Source organism: Nothoprocta perdicaria, unplaced genomic scaffold, assembly GCF_003342845.1.
Source record: "Nothoprocta perdicaria isolate Ctin4 unplaced genomic scaffold, notPer1 scaffold_248, whole genome shotgun sequence".
Lineage (NCBI taxonomy): Eukaryota > Metazoa > Chordata > Aves > Tinamiformes > Tinamidae > Nothoprocta > Nothoprocta perdicaria.
The window spans coordinates 771,024-790,745 of record NW_020455475.1 but is presented as its reverse complement, the minus strand read 5'-3'; the positions used below and the strand labels follow the sequence as shown (position 1 = coordinate 790,745).

Below are 19,722 nucleotides of genomic sequence, written 5' to 3'. Positions count from 1 at the left end.
TTTTGGTTACACGGGAAAGAGGCTTTTTCTGGTCATTGAAAAAATATATTTGTATTTTAGAGGTCAGGACAAGCAGGTCCAGGTTTTCACAGCAGGGCAACCGGGTCACTTACTTACAAATGAAGTCACTTGCAAGTGGCACAGAGGAGAAATGGGAGGAAATGTGAACATCTCCCATACGGAGCACACGGGAGAGGATGGCTGCACTATATCAAAGCACTATCTTACTGATCCCCCCATGGATCCCTTGAGTGCTCTGCTTCAATTTGAGGTTTAAKTCAGACTTTTAACCTGCACTAAGAGCCATTGAAGGGGACCCCTGGGCCAGCAGGAGACCCCAGGGATATGGGCAGTAAATGCCAGTGGATCCCGAGGAAGGACTGAAGCACAAGCCCTTTCTTCTTGTCAAGCCTCACCGTTGTTAGCTCTGTATATGTACAGGTTTTTTTTATGGGAAGAATTGAATGTGTTGGCAAGGAAAGCGAAGGTTTACAACCTTCGGGAGTCAGGAATGACTGGAAGAACCATAGAGGGAGGGACTGAAATTTACAGAGGAAATCTGAAATCAAGCACAGTGGACTAAAATATAAAATGGCAAAAGAAAAACAGTGCCTATTTGGCAAAAGAAAAACAGTGCCTATTTCTTCTTCAACCAAATTTAACAGCAGCATTGCCTTCATTAACAGCAGAGACAATATCTGCTTCCTGCAGCACATGCTTGAGCAAGTATATAACTTCAAACCTTTGACTGAGGACACTCAGAGGGATGCAATGAAAATAGCGGTGTCAAAGTGAAGAATTCGGGGCTGAGTATTTAAGCCTATCATTTCTCTCCCTCYCCAAAAAAGACAGAAAACAGAGTAACAAATTTTGTTTTGGACTTGATATCGAAAAGCCCCTTACTGGATCAGACTGGGCTATGCTGTTTGAACACCATTTAAAAATAAACTCAGAGGAATCGCTGGAAAACAGGGCTGTTTCTCTCTTTTTTTTTTCCCTGATTTTTAAATCGCAGGTTAAGACTCTACAGCCCATTCCATCTCTGGCGTCTCCCTACCCTCTGCTGCTGTATGAAGCGCCCCTACCCAAGAGGAGTTCCCCACGTGTAAATCAAAATGCCTCGGCGCGGGGGGCAGAGAGCGGCAGCGCACGGGCGCTCGCAGGGCCGTGCAAGCTGCGTTCTTGTCCACCTACACGCTCCCCCAAACATCCTGCCATTAATTAGCTCTACGTTCCAGCTAGTAAACAAGAATAACGATTGAAGGGGCTGGGGAAACAAAAAGAAGAAAAAAAACAGAAAAAAAAAACCAGAAAGGAAGAAAGGAAGAAAGAAAAGAAGGAAAGTAAAAAAAAAAAAAGGAAAAAAAAAAAAAAAAAGAGACAGAGGCAGCCAGCAGATAGTCACAACAAACCAGCCCACTCGCCGGTGTGCGGAGCCGATGGAGTTTGTGGTTTTTTTTATTTTGTATTTCTTTTTTTTCTTTCCACGGAGGGGAAAACAAATCACCTTAATATAACGCTGTCTTTCCTGTTGCTGTGGCCACATCCATATTAGCAGGCTAGAAAAGTCATCCCGTTTCGGCGGTAGGCACTCTGTCAAAGAAGGAGAAAAATCTGCAATGAATTATCACATCAACTCCAACAAGGGCAGAAGGCAGAGAGAAAGGCAAGGCTTGCTTCCTGTTTTGCTGACTCTTCTGGCTGCAATCTAATAGCAGGCTTAATCCAAACATTTCTGGTAGGGAAGTTGTAAGCGACCACTTTGTCTATTAAAAAATCAGTGTGGTTAACAAGTGGTTAGGGGCTCTATTTCAGGAGGGCAGAGATATGCAAAAATGCAACGTCCTGTTTTGCTAATTGCCTGCAAAATGGATGAGGCCAAAAATACACTATTAGGCTGAATCTGTTTGTCCTTTATAAGCATGTGTTCTCTATTCACTATGCTCCAGAATCACTTCAAACTCAAATATCTTAATGGTCTATAAATTACTGAATCATTAGARTGTTTTCCAAGCCTACTTTATAGTCTAGGCCAAAAGCTATGTAAACAGACACTGGTATAAGCCCCTGCCTCCCACCCCAACCAAATTAATCTAAAAGAAGCTCTAGTCAGTGCAAAATAATTTGATAATCCGTTATCATATGGATTACATRTATTGTAACCTGGGATCAAGTGTTTTCCATGATAAAGAAGAGATAAATAGTATTTGAGAAAATATTTTTACAAGATATGGTGACACTGTCTCTCTCTAAAATAACTTTCACGGATTTTTAACATCTCTTTCTGGATAAATATAGGAAGTTATGATTTCATTTTACCCAGGAACATTGGAAACCCTATATTTCAAGGGAATATTCCCAGTTAAAAATGTATTGCTAAGAATATTTTTAGATATTAACAATAACTTCAAAATTTCAATTGTGGACGAGTTTAAATCCTTTTCATTTTTTTGGTTCACCTTCAGTAGTCATTCAGTTTTGCAAATGAAACTGTATTTATATTTTATTTCATTACAGTCAATATTTCATCCCATTTATTTACTGCCACTTATATTTGAGCCCTTGGGAAGTGGGACATATAACTGTCACATTTAGTTACACTGTACCAATTTCTAAATTAATTTTAGTGAGATCAATTTCTCCTCTTTAAACTCGAATGGGAAGAGTATCACTAAAACAGAGTAAAGGATAACCTCAAACAACTTTGCATATAAATAGTATTTGTACTGAACTGCAAGGAATTATTCTCAAAAACAGAGCAGATATATTTACAGACCGTGAATATGCAAAAAAAGAAACAGGTACAAGATGTTTATTATAACATCCTTTACATTAACATCATACTTCAGTAACAGCTCTGAGATAGAGAGTCAGTCATCAGAGATGACAGTATCACTGCAAACAACAACAAAAAAATCCAGAGACTCTATATCCAAACACAAAATACACCAAAACAGACTAGCCAATAATTTTGAAAGGACCCAATATATTCCCACAACCACAAGCAGCAAGTCCAAAGGAGTTTGGATCTATAGTTTGCTCAAACCATTATGGCTTGCACTTGGAAGCCTATGCAAAAGTAACGGTTTTCGCTCTTTGACCCTGGTATTTTTACAGGACTTTATAACATTTAACACATAAATCAAATATATGGGGCTGTTGGGCAGGTTTTGCAGAGCTAAATGAACCCAGGCCTGAAGCTGGAATCACATTCAAGAGGAACAGTTGGATCTTGCGAAAGGAAGTGTGGTTGCCCAGCAAGGCTGGGCTTGGCTGAATTCACCTGGGAAATAATTGAGCTTAAAATTTTCCAAAATGGGCAGTATCATAGAGTTAGCTCTATCCCTGCAAAGGTCATCTTAGAAACAAGCTCAARCAGGGAGGTCAACACCTTCGGAAAGGTGGGCACACCCACCAGGCTATAGTTAGCAATATATTATAGCTAGTGTGGCTATAGTTAGGACTGAAAACTATTTCCTACTAAACTCTGTGTTTCACATACTTTTAATGTTCTGAAACATGTGCCCTTGGGTTGAAATTTCCTTTGCTTTAATCTCTGCCTGAAGTTCAGTTTCTTTGGAAAGGGCCGAGAGAATTCCTGAAGCCATTCTGAAGGCTCAGCAATAATGAAAACAACACACTTTTTCTCCAGCCAAACAGACTGATTCTGATATATGCATATTTTAGTACTGAATTTAGTCATAAATTGTAACATTTTAGCCCTCAGAAGACTTCAAACTCAGCTTAAAGGTAGCTGTTTGGAAAATCAGCATTTCACAGGAGTTTGATTCATCTTGGTCCATAACAAGGTAACAGTTCTTTCTCTTTACGATACATAACTAAATAATAAAACTTTAGCCTCTAMAATACCCTAATGCATAGTATTTTTGCAGTTCTCCAATAGTTTCACATTATGACATTTATCTTAAAGATACATGRCGCTGAACTTATACTAAAAGATGTATCTTAACATAGCAAGAGCTATGAAAAGAAACCACAAGATGTTCTTTACAAAACCTGTATATGTACACAGGTGSACTTGCAAGAGAACAGTGTGCAGATACGTGAGAGTCATTTACTGTGGTTTGATGTAATAACATTTGGGGGGGGGGGGGTCTTTTTTGTCACTTTGGAAGCACCAGATTTTAAATAAAGGACTGTTTGGCTCAGAATTACAGACAGAGGATACTGCAGGCTCTTGATGTAGGATGCTGGTAACCCTTAGCCATATCTGTTTTCTTSGCATAGCGCAACAGCAGGAGGTATCATCAGCCCACATTTCTCCTATAATGGGCTGGATTAATGAAGTTATCACCTTTGAATTTATAAAAAATATCTTTTTTCTTTATACATGAACAATCTCCTAGCTTGATACAAACTACACACTTCATCCTCCCCAAACAAATCCCAATMCACGCTATGAAAAGGTGGTACAGCCTTATTTGGTCATGTTCACTCTTGCAGAACCTCTTCCCAATCCTTGTTCTCATATGACAAGACTGAACATCATCTCTTATGATCTTGCTAAAGGTGAGATGACAAATTGCTCCTTATCCTCCCCAGTTCCTAAGCAGGCTAGACCGAACTAAAACCATCTACATGACCCTTCATCTTGCTTTCTTTCCCCTGTATGCTCTTGCCATACACAGAGGAAAGGCATGGATAATTTTACTGTTGAGTACTCTACTTGCCCATCTAGTCACCACATGGAGGCGTTTTTTTATCTCTTTATGTCAACCTGCTGAACCTTCTCTTGGTTTTGACATTTTCAAGAAAAACAACAACCCCAAACTCACATCAGTTAAGCCAGGGCACTCCACTTTCAATGCATCCTCTCTCTGTCCACTGCACTAAAACCCAAACATGAAACAGTCATGCCTTTAAATTATCAAAGCACACTAGATTTTGATCTAAAAATTTCTTTCTCTGAGAATACGATCATTATGTGGTAAATGAGCTTCATTTTCCCCCCAACATTCTGACAGGAGTGAAGTGATATTCACTTCTGCCAGTCATGTAACAGCAAGATCATGCTTTCCTTTGGCTTTGGATGACAATAGGCAAAACTAACAGCTTAAAAAAGGCAAACTTAAGAGCTGTAGAATAAAAGGCCTTGGTCAAATTATTTCACAGAAGAGTCATCCATTTTCTGCTCCCTCTTCTGTCCTGTCTCTCTCCTACAGTGGTGGCCCGTTGTAGCACAGAATCATAGAATTGTTAAGGTTGGAAGGGACCTCTAGAGATCACTCAGTTCAATGTCCCTGCACATGCAGAGTCACCTAGAGCATGTGGMACAGGACTGCATCCAAGTGGGTTTAGAAGACCTCCAGAGAAGGAGACTCCACAATCTCTCCTAGCAACCTGTTCCAGGGCTCTGTCACTTCACTGTCAAGAAATTTTTCCTTAAGTTTCTGTGGAATTTTTGATGCTTCAGTTTGTGGCCATTTCCTTTTGTCCTGTTGCTGGCCACCACTGAAAAGAGGCCACCCCCTCCTCCTCACTGCCTCCCTTGAGGTATTTATATACACTGATCAGATCCCCTCTCAACCTTCCCTTCTCCACGCTGAACAGGCCCAGCTCTCCCAGCCTTTCCTCACAGGGCAAATGTTCCAGGCCCCTGATCATCCTCGTAGCCCTGCGCTGGACTCTCTCCAGTTGTTTCCTGTCCCTCTTGTACTGGGGAGCATGCTATGAAAGATCAAGAAGAATCACTCCATAAAGAGGAGCAAAACTCCCATCCCTGCAGCAGGTCACACGAAGTGAAACATGGCTTACTGAGGAGCTAGTATGGCCAACTTAGTGGGCAGAACATCACACATTTCTTAACACAGATACACCGAAGCTGTGATTTACAGAACCAAACCCAAGCCAAACCTAAAGATGAGAGTATTCCTCAATTTGGGAATATATCAAACTCAAAAGTAAAGATTTCTGAACAGGTATCTTAGCTATAAATGGTTTCCAGTTAACAATTTATAGTAGTGCATAACTTCACAGCTGTAACATGATGAGAAAGAATAATTTTGGCAAGAGAAAGAAACAGCTGTGACTTTTGAGTGGGCTGATGTGAGTTAAATTCTTATTTGGGATAAAATTTGGAAAGCCTAGAGTAAAACATCTCCAACGGACATCCTAGACACTAAAATTTATTAGGCCAAATCCTCAGCTGGGTTAATTCTGCAGTTCTGCTTACTTTAAAGGTAAGATATAATTTCATACCACTGGAGAATATGGTCTGTTGTATCATTTAAAGACAGTAAATCTTGAATTATAGGTCCCATACAAGCAAGTTACAGAACAGCATTTTTAAAAGTCACAACCTGCCTTTCTTGTTACCCTTGTGTATGTGTGTGGGCAAGTGGTTTAATTACAATGCATGAAGTGGAATGGCAGACAGAGCCATCAAAATCAAAGAGCAAATTCTGGCTGAACTTCATTAGCAAACATAAATACAAATAGACACATCTTGTTTGTGACATGCCATGCTCCTTTCTTCCTTTGGTAATTTTGCTCTATTCTCTGATATTTGCATAAATGTAAATCAAACCATACGACATGACTGCGTTTATGACAGGGGAATCATATGCAAAACTTGTTTTCATTAAGTAATTCTCTTCATGCAGTCTTACAGTGTTACTGTGAAAATCAGAGGATTAGATCTCAGACAGTGAAAGCCTTTATTTAAGAACAGTGGAGGGAGCCCTGCCCTTTAAATAAGAGACATTCTTGGATCAGACACTGGCTGGCAGTATGGAAAAAAGGATGTAGCATTAACTTTCATTCCATTCCAAATAACCTGGAACCCATAAAATACAATGATTCCCTAATTCTAAATCTGCTCCTTTTTCTCCCTGCTTGTTCTTTCCATTTTGTTTGTGGAATGTTAACTTTGAAATTTCATTAGTCCCCATAATATCAAACGAGTCATTCTGGGCCGATTCATATTTCTTTGTACATGAAAACATCTTCATAAAAATCCTGTGATTAAAAGGTTGCTCTTCCAATTTTCCCAGCCCCCATAGGCAAACCACATGCAAAGAAGTGTCAGTTTATTTGGAGATTAAAATAATAATTAGTTTAGGAGGCAAAATATAAGCAACATTATTTGAAAAAGAAAAGCCATATGCTGTTTAGAATTAGCTGCTTCTGTTTAAGGCTAAATAAATTTATATGGATATAACTTCTCCTTATTAAAAGTACAGACATGTTACAAAAGAAATATAATGCAAAATTCTTGGTCCCCAATTTAAGACAATAGCACTGAAGGCTCCAATTCTACAAACCCATCTTTAATCAGTAGCCAAAGCACAGATGTCTGATATTATTCACAGAATGAGAGAATGTTTTATGTATATAATTCCTAGTACACGGTTAATGAGCAATAACAAATCCCATATTTATATGTGCAAACACACAGGCTTAGCGGATTACAAATTTGGGTTATGCACCAAACATCCTCTGTTGTATTCACAAATTCTCACAAATTTCATTTATGATGGGGCCAGACTGATGCGCTGACAGCTACAACATCCACTTATCCACACAGCAATGATCACTCTGGAAGCACAACCACATTTTTGCTGGAGCCAGTCCCCAAGGAATCACCATTAGGTGTGAGAAACACAAGCACAAGTTTCATTACTCAAGTTGGTTTCCCAAATGCTCCTTTGGCCAGGAAGACCCAAACAAAGCACCACAGGAATACCTCTCCTCTGGGAATGATGCTGAGATCTCCAGCATCTTCCCATGTGCAACCGCAACCATCATGCACTGATAAAAGCAGGGCCCCCATAAATGACCCTTCAACAGTTCATAACAGAAAGCTTTCCAGTAAAGTCAGTTCTGGGCTTCTACTTACTTTCTATCTGCCAGCAGCGTAAACTTCTTCAATAATCGCATAAAATTGTTCTGCTCTTTCCAGGAACAGGATATATCCAGGATATGTTATCCAAGTCTGTTAAAGAATATAGGCTAGATCTGAAAGACTGGACATTTCTGCTGGCAATAAGGCAAAATTTCCAAGGTTGATGGGAACACAGGAGCTCCAGGAAGATGGCCTCAATGTTTTGCACATCTACCTCTTTGCAATACCACTCACATTTGCATATGGAAAGGAAGAAAATTTAAGGCTTTTTTTTCTGTCCTTCAGCTCATTTTGCCTGATTTAATGAATGCTGTTCTCAGGGCTGGGTTCATGTTATAAAGAAGAAAAACAAGGCAAAAGGATCATGGCTCCTATTGCAGGAAGAATCAAGGTGTGAGAGTAGAGTATTGACATCTGCCAAAAGCAAAAAAAAAAAAAAAAAAAGAACAAAAATAGTGGGGAAAGAAAGATCATTTTGAGTTTCTAAGAGGATACTACAAACACTGGAGAAAGAAAGAAAAAAATGGAGCTATAAGACAATACTTGGCAGCTAACTTTGCAAAACAAACATATTTTCACACAGTTCTTTCCATCAGTGCCACCAGCTTCAAAAGGCTCCTCCGTTCAAGAGCAAGAAATTCTTTTCATTAAAGAAGACGCCCACTTAGCACTGAAGGAAATTCCTCTTTACAGCCTAACTTCACTGACACTCAAATGCTATCAGCTCACAGACAGCAAGAGGAATTCCTTCCTCATGGCTGCAAAACTGTAGCTGAGTTCTGTGGTCACCTCTCCTCATGCCAAGGGACACGCTGACATCCGACAAGTTGTTATTGTGGTAGATCTAAAGGCTCACAACTGTCTGCCGGTGACATTCCAATTCCAAAGGGCCCAGGTGTCCTCCCCAAGGAGCTGAAGGCTGGTGTGCACCACCGGCATGACAGACACCACTCTCCACAACAGCTCCATGGAAGCCCACATCTCCTTGGGAGCCCCACAGCTGGTTTCCTAAAATTTCATCTTAAGTCCCACTGATGGCAACACTCTTGGTTGATCAGACACTAATGTCTTCTTTTTGGACATGTCTCAAATCGTGAGTGACTTTATTATGCCTGAGAATGAAGCTGTAAGCCTTGAGACATATGAAGATAAAGCTTTGCTGTATGGCTGGATCCTGCAGACTACGGTTTATGACTCACATAATGGGCTGTGCACAGATACTTAGTCACACAACTCTCATGTGAAAATTTACCACTAATAATAAAACCCTTTCAACTTATGATGCAGACTAATTCAGCATGAAACATCCTGGATGGCCTCCCTGCACGGATGGCTTTTGTAGACCTTTCAAGCCTTCTTTTTGCTGCTAGAGAGCCTTGAGTTTTTGYTCTGTAAGAAGTGTCAGAAGAGAGTTAAATTCTTCCTACATGTCGCGACTGCTCACAGGCACAGCATTTGATTTTTCGGGAATTTATTTGGAAACAATATGGTTCAGTAGTCTGAGTACGAGGGCAGGAGCCAGGGCTGGGCTCTGCTCCCAGCTCTGACACTTACTCGCTGTGTGGCCTCAGACAAACCACTTAACATTTCTGCGTTTCAATTTGTTCCGTCTTTGAGACAGAAATACTCACTTAAGACTGTTTTGAGGACTGATTGATTATAGAAGTAATGTGGAGTGCTTTGAAAATATCCTATGCTATTTACTAATTATTATTTTCATTGCATTATGTCTTCCATTATAATGTCTCAGAAATAGATGTACAGAAAAGGATGAGGTGGGCAGCTAGGAGGATGGGATGCGATGGGAGGAGTAGGTACTGCTTTGAAATAAATTTGCTGATGTGAAGAAAAAGGGTAGTTCGTCTGTATACAGTTCTTGAAACTATTGACCAGTAATACCAAAAAGAGTATCTAATGCCATTTTGCAACGTACTTCTCTCTCTTTGTTCCCCCAAATCTCTTCCACGCAGGCTCTTCTCGCAATACGCACTATCTGCATTCCTCCGTTGAGTCAACGCAACATTTTTAATGAGGAAATGAGAGATGAACCAAGAACACCGGGCACAAAGCTAGCCTGCAAACAGCCATTTTCTCAGGCCCCAAGGCCCTTTGCTGGTGCRGCCACCCCACGCGCGGCGCTGGTTCCCATCCGCCGCGCTCCGCTGCAGCCAGCGGGCTCCTCGCTTGCCACGGCGGTGGGAGGTAGGAGGAATTAAGGTAATGCATCAGTGGCTGCCAGTGGAGGAGATGGGAAGAAAAAAAGCAAAAGAAATATACTATTTCAATCAAAGTCTGAAATTTGTAGAAGTGGTTTTGGTCTCAATATAGAAAAAATATTTATCCAAGAAACTCCTACTCGGGTGCGAACATCCTACTTCTAGTGGGATTTTGTTTGGCAAAGTGCTGTGAAAGAGTGGAAGCTAATACAGAGCATGTCTATAAACAAATATATTTATTTAGTACAGATTGACACATTCACTAGAGTATTTCAGTGATTACACGTGTAAAACTATTTCCTATAGTGGTTTCCTTTTGTGATTCTGCTAATTTATTCAATCCACCCYATTTTCATGCATCGAATGTTATGAGCCATTTCAGCCACCCAGACTGAAATGTGCGTTTGGAGACTACATGCCTGTTTTTTCATTTCATCATCTACACATAATTATTTGGTGATATTAGGAATTTGAGCTCAAATGGAAGCCAACCAACATTTTAATAGCTTAAAAATCATACAAAATGAAGTCTGCCCTGAGGTTAATGAATATGAGCCAAATCTTGAGGCTCTCACTCATTTTTTACTCACTCCTTATTCAGGCAAAAGTTGAGTCAATTGTAGTTGGACTGATTAAAAACAGAAGAACATATATTTGGAGCTTTCTCTCAGGTAAAACTGAATAAATTACCTAGGATTAGGCTTTAGAATGACACCAAATAGATCTCTCATAAGTATTTCTGTAACACATTGGAGAAAAATCTTCAGTGCTGATACCTTTTACTCACTCACAAGCACTCTTCAAAAGCAGAATAAATTGTTATACAATACTAGGTTTTATGACATTTATATTAGAAGAAGTCCCAAATCAAAATATGGTTTCTGATCCTTGTGAACTTCTGAAGACCGAGCTCAAATCTAAACTTCAAAAATGCAAGTGCAAGTGTAAGTGCAAAAGCCAAACACCCTTATCCTTCAAAACGAAGCTCCATTCCTAATTTGATCTCTTCCTCTAATTCAGGTATATATTGGTATAAATTGCAACTCTTTCCACAGAATGCAATGTGCCTGTAAAAAGAAATAAAGCAGAGCAGTTTTTTTCTGTTAAGCAGTTAACAGTTTACTTGTGACTAGTGATAATCATGGGAAGATCCTGCTCCCTTAAATAACAACTTGGCATTGGCTGTTGCAAGCTGGGCCATTGTAGGGATGCATTAATACGATTCAAACAGCATCTAGGCATGAAGAAAGCAATAGGAAGTACACATTTACTCAGCATATGCAAAATGAGGAAGAGAAGGAAAAAATCTGCCCGAGAATCGAACTGGTCCTCTGATTTGGTCTGCATGATCATGACCCTGTTCCTTATCTCCTGATAGCATGCAATTATGTTCTCAATGCTGAGACATACTGAGCATATTACGAGCCAGACTGTGGGTGGCTCTTTCACACACACATACAAAARAAAAGAGAATGGGAAAATGTAAACATAACAGTCTCCYCCTTGTCACCACCCATACTGTAGTCCAGCCACTTCCGGAGCCCTAAGACTGTCCCTGCTGCTTCAAATGGTCCTCAGACAGTGAGAGACAGCCCAGTGAGAGACAGTCTGCAGGATGGGCAGGCTGCTTTGGGTATTTAGGTGTCTCAACATTTTGGATATTTAGGTGTCTCAACAGCCATTAAGAGCACTGGTGGCACCTCAGCCAGCATGCAAAGACTGCTCAAAACCTTGAGGGCTCTTCCATAAGGGAATGCTGTATATGAGAGAGCACTTGGTATATACCTTATTCAAAGGGTAATATCAAGAGTCATATCAAAAGGGTCATAATCAAGAGTTTGTGGCAACTTATGAGCAACTAGTTTCTYAGCAAGAGAGTATCAGCAAGAAAGCATCAAGAAACTTGGGATCCCAAGGAAGACAAGGCCTTTTTAAAAATTGTATGAAATCACATTGTCATTCATGTGATGAAAAAGTTGCTTGACAAGATGCTGTGGTTTCCAAGTCCATCTGATGATGCCTCAAGTTACGTATAAACTGGCCAAATATCTTCCTCTTTGTCTACTACTAGTACTAGTACTTTCTACCTAATGTGTTGGCAAAGTGGGCCATCCTGGAGACTTGGGGCAGTTGCTCAGAGCAGCTAACTTCCAAAATGTTCTGTCTAGAATTGAGTGGAAACTACTTTCTGTCATTTCTGATTGACTTGTCTGTGGAGGGGGCAGTGTTATTGACTTTGTGAGGAAAATGAAAGACACTCGTATGACATATGTTGCTTAAATGAAACTTCTTTTGAACATCTAGACAGACCAATATTATCAACAAGATCTGATCAGTCTAAATAAGCATACCAAAGTCTCTCTTCATCAGCACCATCACCTCTATTTTTTTTTTATTTTCATCCAATTTCATAGAAGAAATACAGAAAAAATGCCTATCTATAATAGCGATACTTGTCTGGAAAAAAAAAATGGCCAGACCATGAGATTCTTCTGGCTGATTGCCATTATTCAATCATTAAATATAGGCTTACAGATAGGGAGATGGATTACCTGCTTGTAACTCCATCAAGGGCTTCCATGATATCAGAGCCCATATTTTTTTAATAACACTGAAGAATATTTAAATCCTGTATGATTTTTTTTCATAAGCACTTCTTTGATGTAAGAACATTTTGATTTGTGTGCATGCTGACACCAGAACAGCTCGATTGCTGCATGTTCATTTATCAAATAGCGCAAGGTCAATCCTGTTTGGATGCAGAATTATTGCCTCAAATATATACTGGGTACTGATCATGCTATGGAGTGATATCTCCTGAGTACACAAAACCAGCAAATAAATACTGTAGACAAAGACCTAGTTAGGTCTCATTAAAACATATTGCTCCTAAACTGATAAAAGAGGCTTATATTAGAAAAAGCAGAAAAGCAGGAAAGTGGCTGGGGAGTTATTGAACCCCAAATGCTCAAATACCCTGAAYGTGCAAGAACATATTGCAATTCTTTAAGTAAAGCTCTGGTCTGGATCGACTGAGTCTCGATCAGAGCAAAGGGTGTGTGTGTTGTCTCAGTCACATTATTTATTGTAATGGTGTTACTCCCTTTTTCCTTTGTTTCTTGTCTTTCCCGCAGAGGAATGGCTGTTGGTAACATGGGAGTGTCAAATCCAGGTCTTCAGCCCTGCAATAGTTCTAAATTTCCTGGCTTTTTTGGACTGAAATCAGACCCTTACCATCACTTGTGTGCATTTTGTTTGGGGTAATTGACATTAATTTTTGGGTTGCATCACTGACATCAATCAGCACAGTTCTCAGAGGGCTAGAGTTAAGGGGCCACAATAAAAGGGCATGATATTGTTTCTTTTGTTTTATTTTTGGATCCCTTTGACTACTCTATACTTTTCCAGTTGATGTTGCATTCTTTTTGCGTGAGACAGCATGAAACATTACCGCCTGTCTCAATGAGAAGAGTATTTGGGTATTTCTGTAAACGGCTACAGAGGCTGTGATGACCAACACCAGTACAAATATAAGCTCGTACCTTTTGCCCATATAACACTTTGAAGAAGCTATGAAACAGCAACACATTTCTTCAGGGAGAGATATGTTGCCCATTACAGATGTTTTCCAGATGGAAAGTGGAAGGTCACCTCCCTCCCCCTTCCACTCATCAATGTTCTCACATCGTGGAAGGCATCTACAAAGACAAGAGGGCTGTAAATGATATTCCACAGAAGCCTCCGTCAGCACGTACTATGAATGAACAAGCTCATTTCACTGTATGGGGCAGGAATCTGTAGCCTCCTTATGGTGAGGATGTTGACTCTTTGGCTTCCCATTTTACTGGCATACTGCACAAATCCTTTAGCAATCGGTCAAGGGAAGCCTGATGCAACTACAGATACTAAGATTAGATTTCACAGATTAGCACAGATTTTAATGCTGTATCAGAGGTGGGATTCAACAAGTTCTCCCTCAAATCCTCAGGAGCAAGGAGAGAAGTTTCCTCTCACATAAGATCTTGATTTTATGAAGGGAAGATTCTAAGGTACCTCAATGGGGCTACTCCTATTTTGTGGCCCACACTGCAGATACTCATGACCTTTGGATGCACAACATCTGCTGCCCCATACTCTCTGTTGCTAGTGTCAATACATAGTAACAGCTATTACTAAAATAGAAGCACAGCTGCATCTTTAAGAGATAAAAGTCATATTTCCAAATGATCAGCATCTACAGTAGAAACTGTGTTTTCAAAAGATCTCAGAGCTTTTCAGCTCCCATTTCTCATGCTTACAGCATGATTCAAAAGTGTTCCACAACCCAGGGGTACTCAGTATGCTCTTCCTTTTACCAATCCATCTGGATTTTGGATGCATAACTGTGAACTCAGCTTTCTAACAATTAAGACCTGAATATGTGTGACTTTCTAAAAGAGCCAGTAGTAATTAATAGATTTGGACACTTCAACCACTCCTTCACCAAAATACATAAATTTCTTATATCAAGAGTCGTAAGCTTTAAAAGCAAAAACAAAAGAACTGAAGAAAACAGGGAATTTATTTAAAAAAGTTCCTTTGTCCATATTTTCCTGCACTTTTGGCCTTACCCAGAGCATAGAATAAGTCTATCCTAATCTGTCTCAAACAAGAAAATGGACTATTACAGCTCTTCATGACAATATTTGTAACATATATAGATATTAGTGTATATATTTTGAGATACAATAGCATCATCTTTATATATTATTACATAATATGTAATATTATATATGATATTCTATTATGTATAAAAGATGCAAAATCTGTAACATTTCTACAAAATAAACTGTAATGTTGACATTTTGAAAGCCAACTATTAATCTTAGTTCTGTCACTCCCAGTCATTTCACCAGGATCAATGCGGCTAAATCCTTAAATAGGATGAGAAATAAATCTTAAGTACTACTTATTTGTACTTCTTTCTCCCTTCCTTTTCTATTCTCATTTCTTTCTTATTTTTCCAAAGCATGTGCCACCATTGACTATTTTCCTAGAAACTGTGAGAAAGTTCCCAATAACCTGAAATCCTTTCATTTTCTTCTTTTCTCCTATTCAGCTGTTCTCTGTTCCTCACTTCAGTAATTTTATTTCTAACTTTTTTTTACCACATCTCTTTGCTTTCACCTTAATTAAAGCTCTCCCTTTATTTATCCCTCTCTCTGCACCTCAGCTCACCTTATCCTCCCTCCTTCCAAGCCCGCTCTCCCATATTTACGAAAATCATCACTCTCACTCCCTTTCGCCCAAGACCTTCTCTCTCTCTGCTGTTTATCTTTCCAACCTTATTTCTGCAGGTCCTTGTCTCTTACTGACATCATCTCTTCTGTACAGAAGTGAAAGGCTCTCTGTCTTGATATAATTCTATCCAAGCTTAATTCATCCTCTCCTGACCAACTTTTGGCTATACAATTATTTTAACAGTCATTGCACAAAATATACAAAAYGGGGTCTATTGCCTATGATGGATTTAGGGCAGAAGTAGCAAAGGGAGAATGTCAGAGAAATTGAGCATATTTATATATTGAGTATACAATTTTTGCATTTGAGGAAAAGAAAGCAAGGAGGAGAGAAGAAAAAAAATATGTGAAAAACTTCTAGTGAGCTTCTCCTATGCAAAAGCACCGGGCTTTTACCCGATGTGCAAAAGCACTAGGCTGCTGTAATGGTTTCTTTCCCTTGGTCTTTTGCTAGGCATGCGTAGCATCACCCATAGCTCCAAGAAAATGGAGAGATATCATGGAGCAGAGTGCTTTCCTTGGGCAACAGTTACCCCTTCAAGGAGAGTAGTCCATGGTTGTCCACTCATGGTAGCCCGTTGCAGGSGGCATGAAATTCATCCATCCCCGAGAAAGCAATTCTTGTTTTTTGACAGCGCTTCACGGCACTTACAACAGGTGATACTTTTGCAGCAACAACAACTCACAACAAGGCAATATGAGCCTTGTCCGAGCCAAAAAAAAAAGAAAAAAAAAAAAAGAAAAAGTGGTCTTAGTTCTGATCTGGAAGAGAATACAGCAAAGCTGATTCAGCTTTGGCCTTTGAAACAACCAATCACGGTGGTGTTTTGGTTTTGCGGGCAAATTTTAATCAGGCATTAGGCAGAGTCAACCAAATAATTACTCACGGGCCACTTGCCTGGTATGAAAAAGGAACAATTTGCAATCTTTGACAGATTGGATTTGAGCAAGCAGCAGAAGTGAAAGCAGCTATTGTCCCTCACCCAGCCKAGCCGAGACTTCCAATTTCTCCGTTACCATGCAGCGTGCTCCGAAAAGGTCTGTCAAGCAACAGCCTCTCTAAACAAATTACATCAAAATTCCTTCTACTATGCCACATATTCAGTTTCTTTTCCAAAAAGAGCCACATAATAAGCTTCTAAAAAGGATATTGGTTATTACGGCACTCTAGATTTTCCAGGTCAAAGAGGTGAAAGGCATAGGCAAAATAATAACTGAAATAAAATATTCTATAAAATATCTGCATTTACACACATAACAAAGATGGGACATGAAGAGATCAGTTGCTACACTGACCAAAATTCGGTTAGCTATTTTGACCATCTGGTTGATGGAAGCAAGACTTAAGGCACCAGAGTTGGCTTTTGGTAATACCCAAGCAATTTAAAACCAAACAGAGCCTATCAGTAGCTGGATTCTTCTTTTTTTTCCCCACTATTTCCTTGAAAAAATGTAAGCCAGATATGGTAAAGCAATATATCAACAATGCATGTTGTACCATTCTCCACTATTTAAGGCTAAAGGAGGTGCCTTTTTTCACATATTTCTTGCAGGGGCAGCCCAGTGATCAAAATGGAGATGTGTAAAATGTCTTAATGCATTACTTTAAGGAAATTTTTAGGAACTGCAATCTGTTTCTCATATTTCTCTGAAATATGAGAAAAATTAAGAATTTTCAGAAAAAATAACATCTCAGATTTTTTGAAAGAACATTTCAGTACYATTTGGGTCATGCAACATTGTTATACTGGTAGAGAGTAAAAGAAAAACATGTCTTTGATGCAGATTTTTAAGAGACATGCCTTTTTTTCTAGTTCTCAGAGGTGTTCAAATCATATACTATTGAAGACTGAAAGAATTTATTGTTTTTTTCAAGAACTATGCTTGTCAAGAATATAGTTCAAAACATCTCATTCTTCTAATTTTCTGAGTTCTTAGCTGTGTTAATGATTTTCSTCTGGCCAAGTGAAACTCTTTGAAAAAGAATGTGCAACTTAACATGTTGATTATTTAAAAAAAAAATAAAGACAGAAAAAGAAGAAAGAAAAGAGCCAGACTGGTAGTCTAAGATGGGGGCAAAGGAGGAGCCCATCCTCTGTATGGCCGTATGGAAAGGGACCAGCATAATCCCAAAGAGTAAAGTGAGGAGGCTAAAGAAACCAGTGGCTGTTCCCATTCCATACGGCCTCAGAACAGTCTCTGTTGGTGGGCTTTATGGAAACCCATATGTGATCTTCCTCCCACCCCACACTTCCTGGCAAAAAAAAAAAAAAAAAAAGAGAAAGAAAACAGTTGGGGTGGGCTGTGGTACCACTTGCTTTCCTTCTGGGTGAATCCAGGAGGAAGGGATCAGGAAAAATTATAGGCCCTTTGGAAAAATTCTGTGTGTTATGATCACACCATCTGGAACCAGTGATAAGCGTGCTATTAATGGAGGCGTTACTGCAGAAGATCTGCCGCGTCTATTAAAAACAGCCATGCACTATGCTGGCTCATGATACATGTTTGCTCTAATTTCCTCCCTGACTTTTCATTCCTAAAGCTGTCAATAACCCGTTAACCTTCTTGGCACAGAAAGTCTCAAACCAAGTCTACTTCAGCATGGATTTTGAACGTGAACTGTCACAGCCAATACCAAAGTCCAAGTTTACAATAYGCAGTTGCCCTAATCCGGTAAATCATGCTATAGGTGGTTTTCTCGTTGCTTAAAGAGAGCTCTTCTTTGCATCATAAACCAGGCTATAACAATGCTGTTACATGATAGCCTAAAATTATGAAATTAATTTCATGGCACAACAGCACTGTTCTTTGCTGGTAACTGACAGTCTGATCCTGCAGTTTTCAATGGCCAGAAGCATCCTGTAATCAGGAGGATTGCTCATGTTCATACAGTTTAAAGCCAAAAGAGAAAATTAGATCATCTAGTCTGACCTCCTATGTACCACAGACCACAGAATTTCAGCCAGTTGCCCTTATTTTGGGCCAGTAATCAGTTTAACAAAAGCGCATTTTCCAGAAATTCATTTGACCTCCATTTGGAGTCATCAGGAACTAGACAATGCAGAACTCTGCCTTTTTTCATAGTTAATTCTTTTGTGCCTTCTTTTGAACTCCAGTTTCTCTGGTATTATTTATCTTTTTTTTTTACAGCTGTCTCTACAAAAATTACGGTTGTCTCTACAAAAATGCCAACATTAACGTGAAAGGAACAACTCCAATTCAGATAGTAAGAACTCCTTGAGCCACATGCACACAGATATTTCAATACTAACTGATCTGGATATGCTTATTATTGGATTTACCGAAGTGTCTGAGTCTGGTACCAAAGAGATCTGTAGTACATCTACACAAGCATTTAGTTTGGATCCAGAGCATGGTTTTGAAACAAATCTCCCATTCATCCATACACATCCATGTACTATGTCATGATTTCAGAGCACACTAACTGGGCTCTTTTTGGATAGAGTCAAATCCAAAGACGCACTCCGACCACCAACAGCATTCAGTCAACARGGCCAGACTTGACCTTGTACCAGACAGCAGTGCAAGCCCTGATATGCTTGCGGCATGAACTTCCACAGCAGCAACAGTTTTGCTTTCTGCACATCTGCTCCTCTTTGTGTTACTCACAAATGTAGCCAAAGCCTCATTCATGCTGACTTTCACCAGCATCAGAAAGTAGGAAAAAGGAATTTAATATTTTTTTTTTAATTTAAGAAAAATACTAATTGCCAAAATGAATGTGACAGAACAATCTGAAGAACATGGGCAGTGAGCAAAAAAGCATGCTTCAGTGGTATGCTTGTGTCTAGAAAATAAAACAACTCAGAAACAAATGGCTGATAGGAGAACTATGAGAAAAAGGGGAGATACTGATGCTGAAGGACAAAAAATCTGACCTAATAAATAATACAACAACATTCAAGATTCAGAAATCTATTCCATATTCCACACAATTTTAAAAGCAATTAGGATACGGGTTTATTCCATTGCTTACTGCCATTGGCTTCCAATATGAGGTCCAGGGGAGGAAGGACATGAATGATTACATCTTCAGAACCTTCATTCATTTATGCAGTCAAGCAACAAAGCTCAATAAAACATTTTATTCTAAAGCAGAACTAAAATGAGACATGCAATTCCCCAAAAAACACTTTTGTGTGGCTCCCAACTCTGCCAGACCAACAACACCATGCTCAACAAGAGGAGACAGGGCATGGGCCGCAAGCACTGAACTACCAAGAAATGGGCAAAGACACAAAGTGCAGTAAGAAGATGGCTAGATCACTTTGACACAACCTTCATTTTGTCGAGGAAAGTTCCTGGATAGCACAGAGCTCAACGGATGTGAGTTTCACAGAAT

The 19,722-nt window shown here is 39.5% G+C and overlaps 1 protein-coding gene across 1 annotated transcript in view; it reads right to left on the bottom strand.

The window, feature by feature from the left end:
- Positions 1 to 1,368: 1,368 nt before the first annotated feature.
- Positions 1,369 to 19,722, bottom strand: part of SUPT3H (SPT3 homolog, SAGA and STAGA complex component) — a 238,513-nt gene continuing 220,159 nt past the window's right edge. The window contains exon 11 of the mRNA XM_026039980.1: positions 1,369 to 1,593. Coding sequence (XP_025895765.1) covers positions 1,552 to 1,593 — 42 coding nt within the window. The 3' untranslated portion in view covers positions 1,369 to 1,551. The remainder of the gene's footprint in view (positions 1,594 to 19,722) is intronic.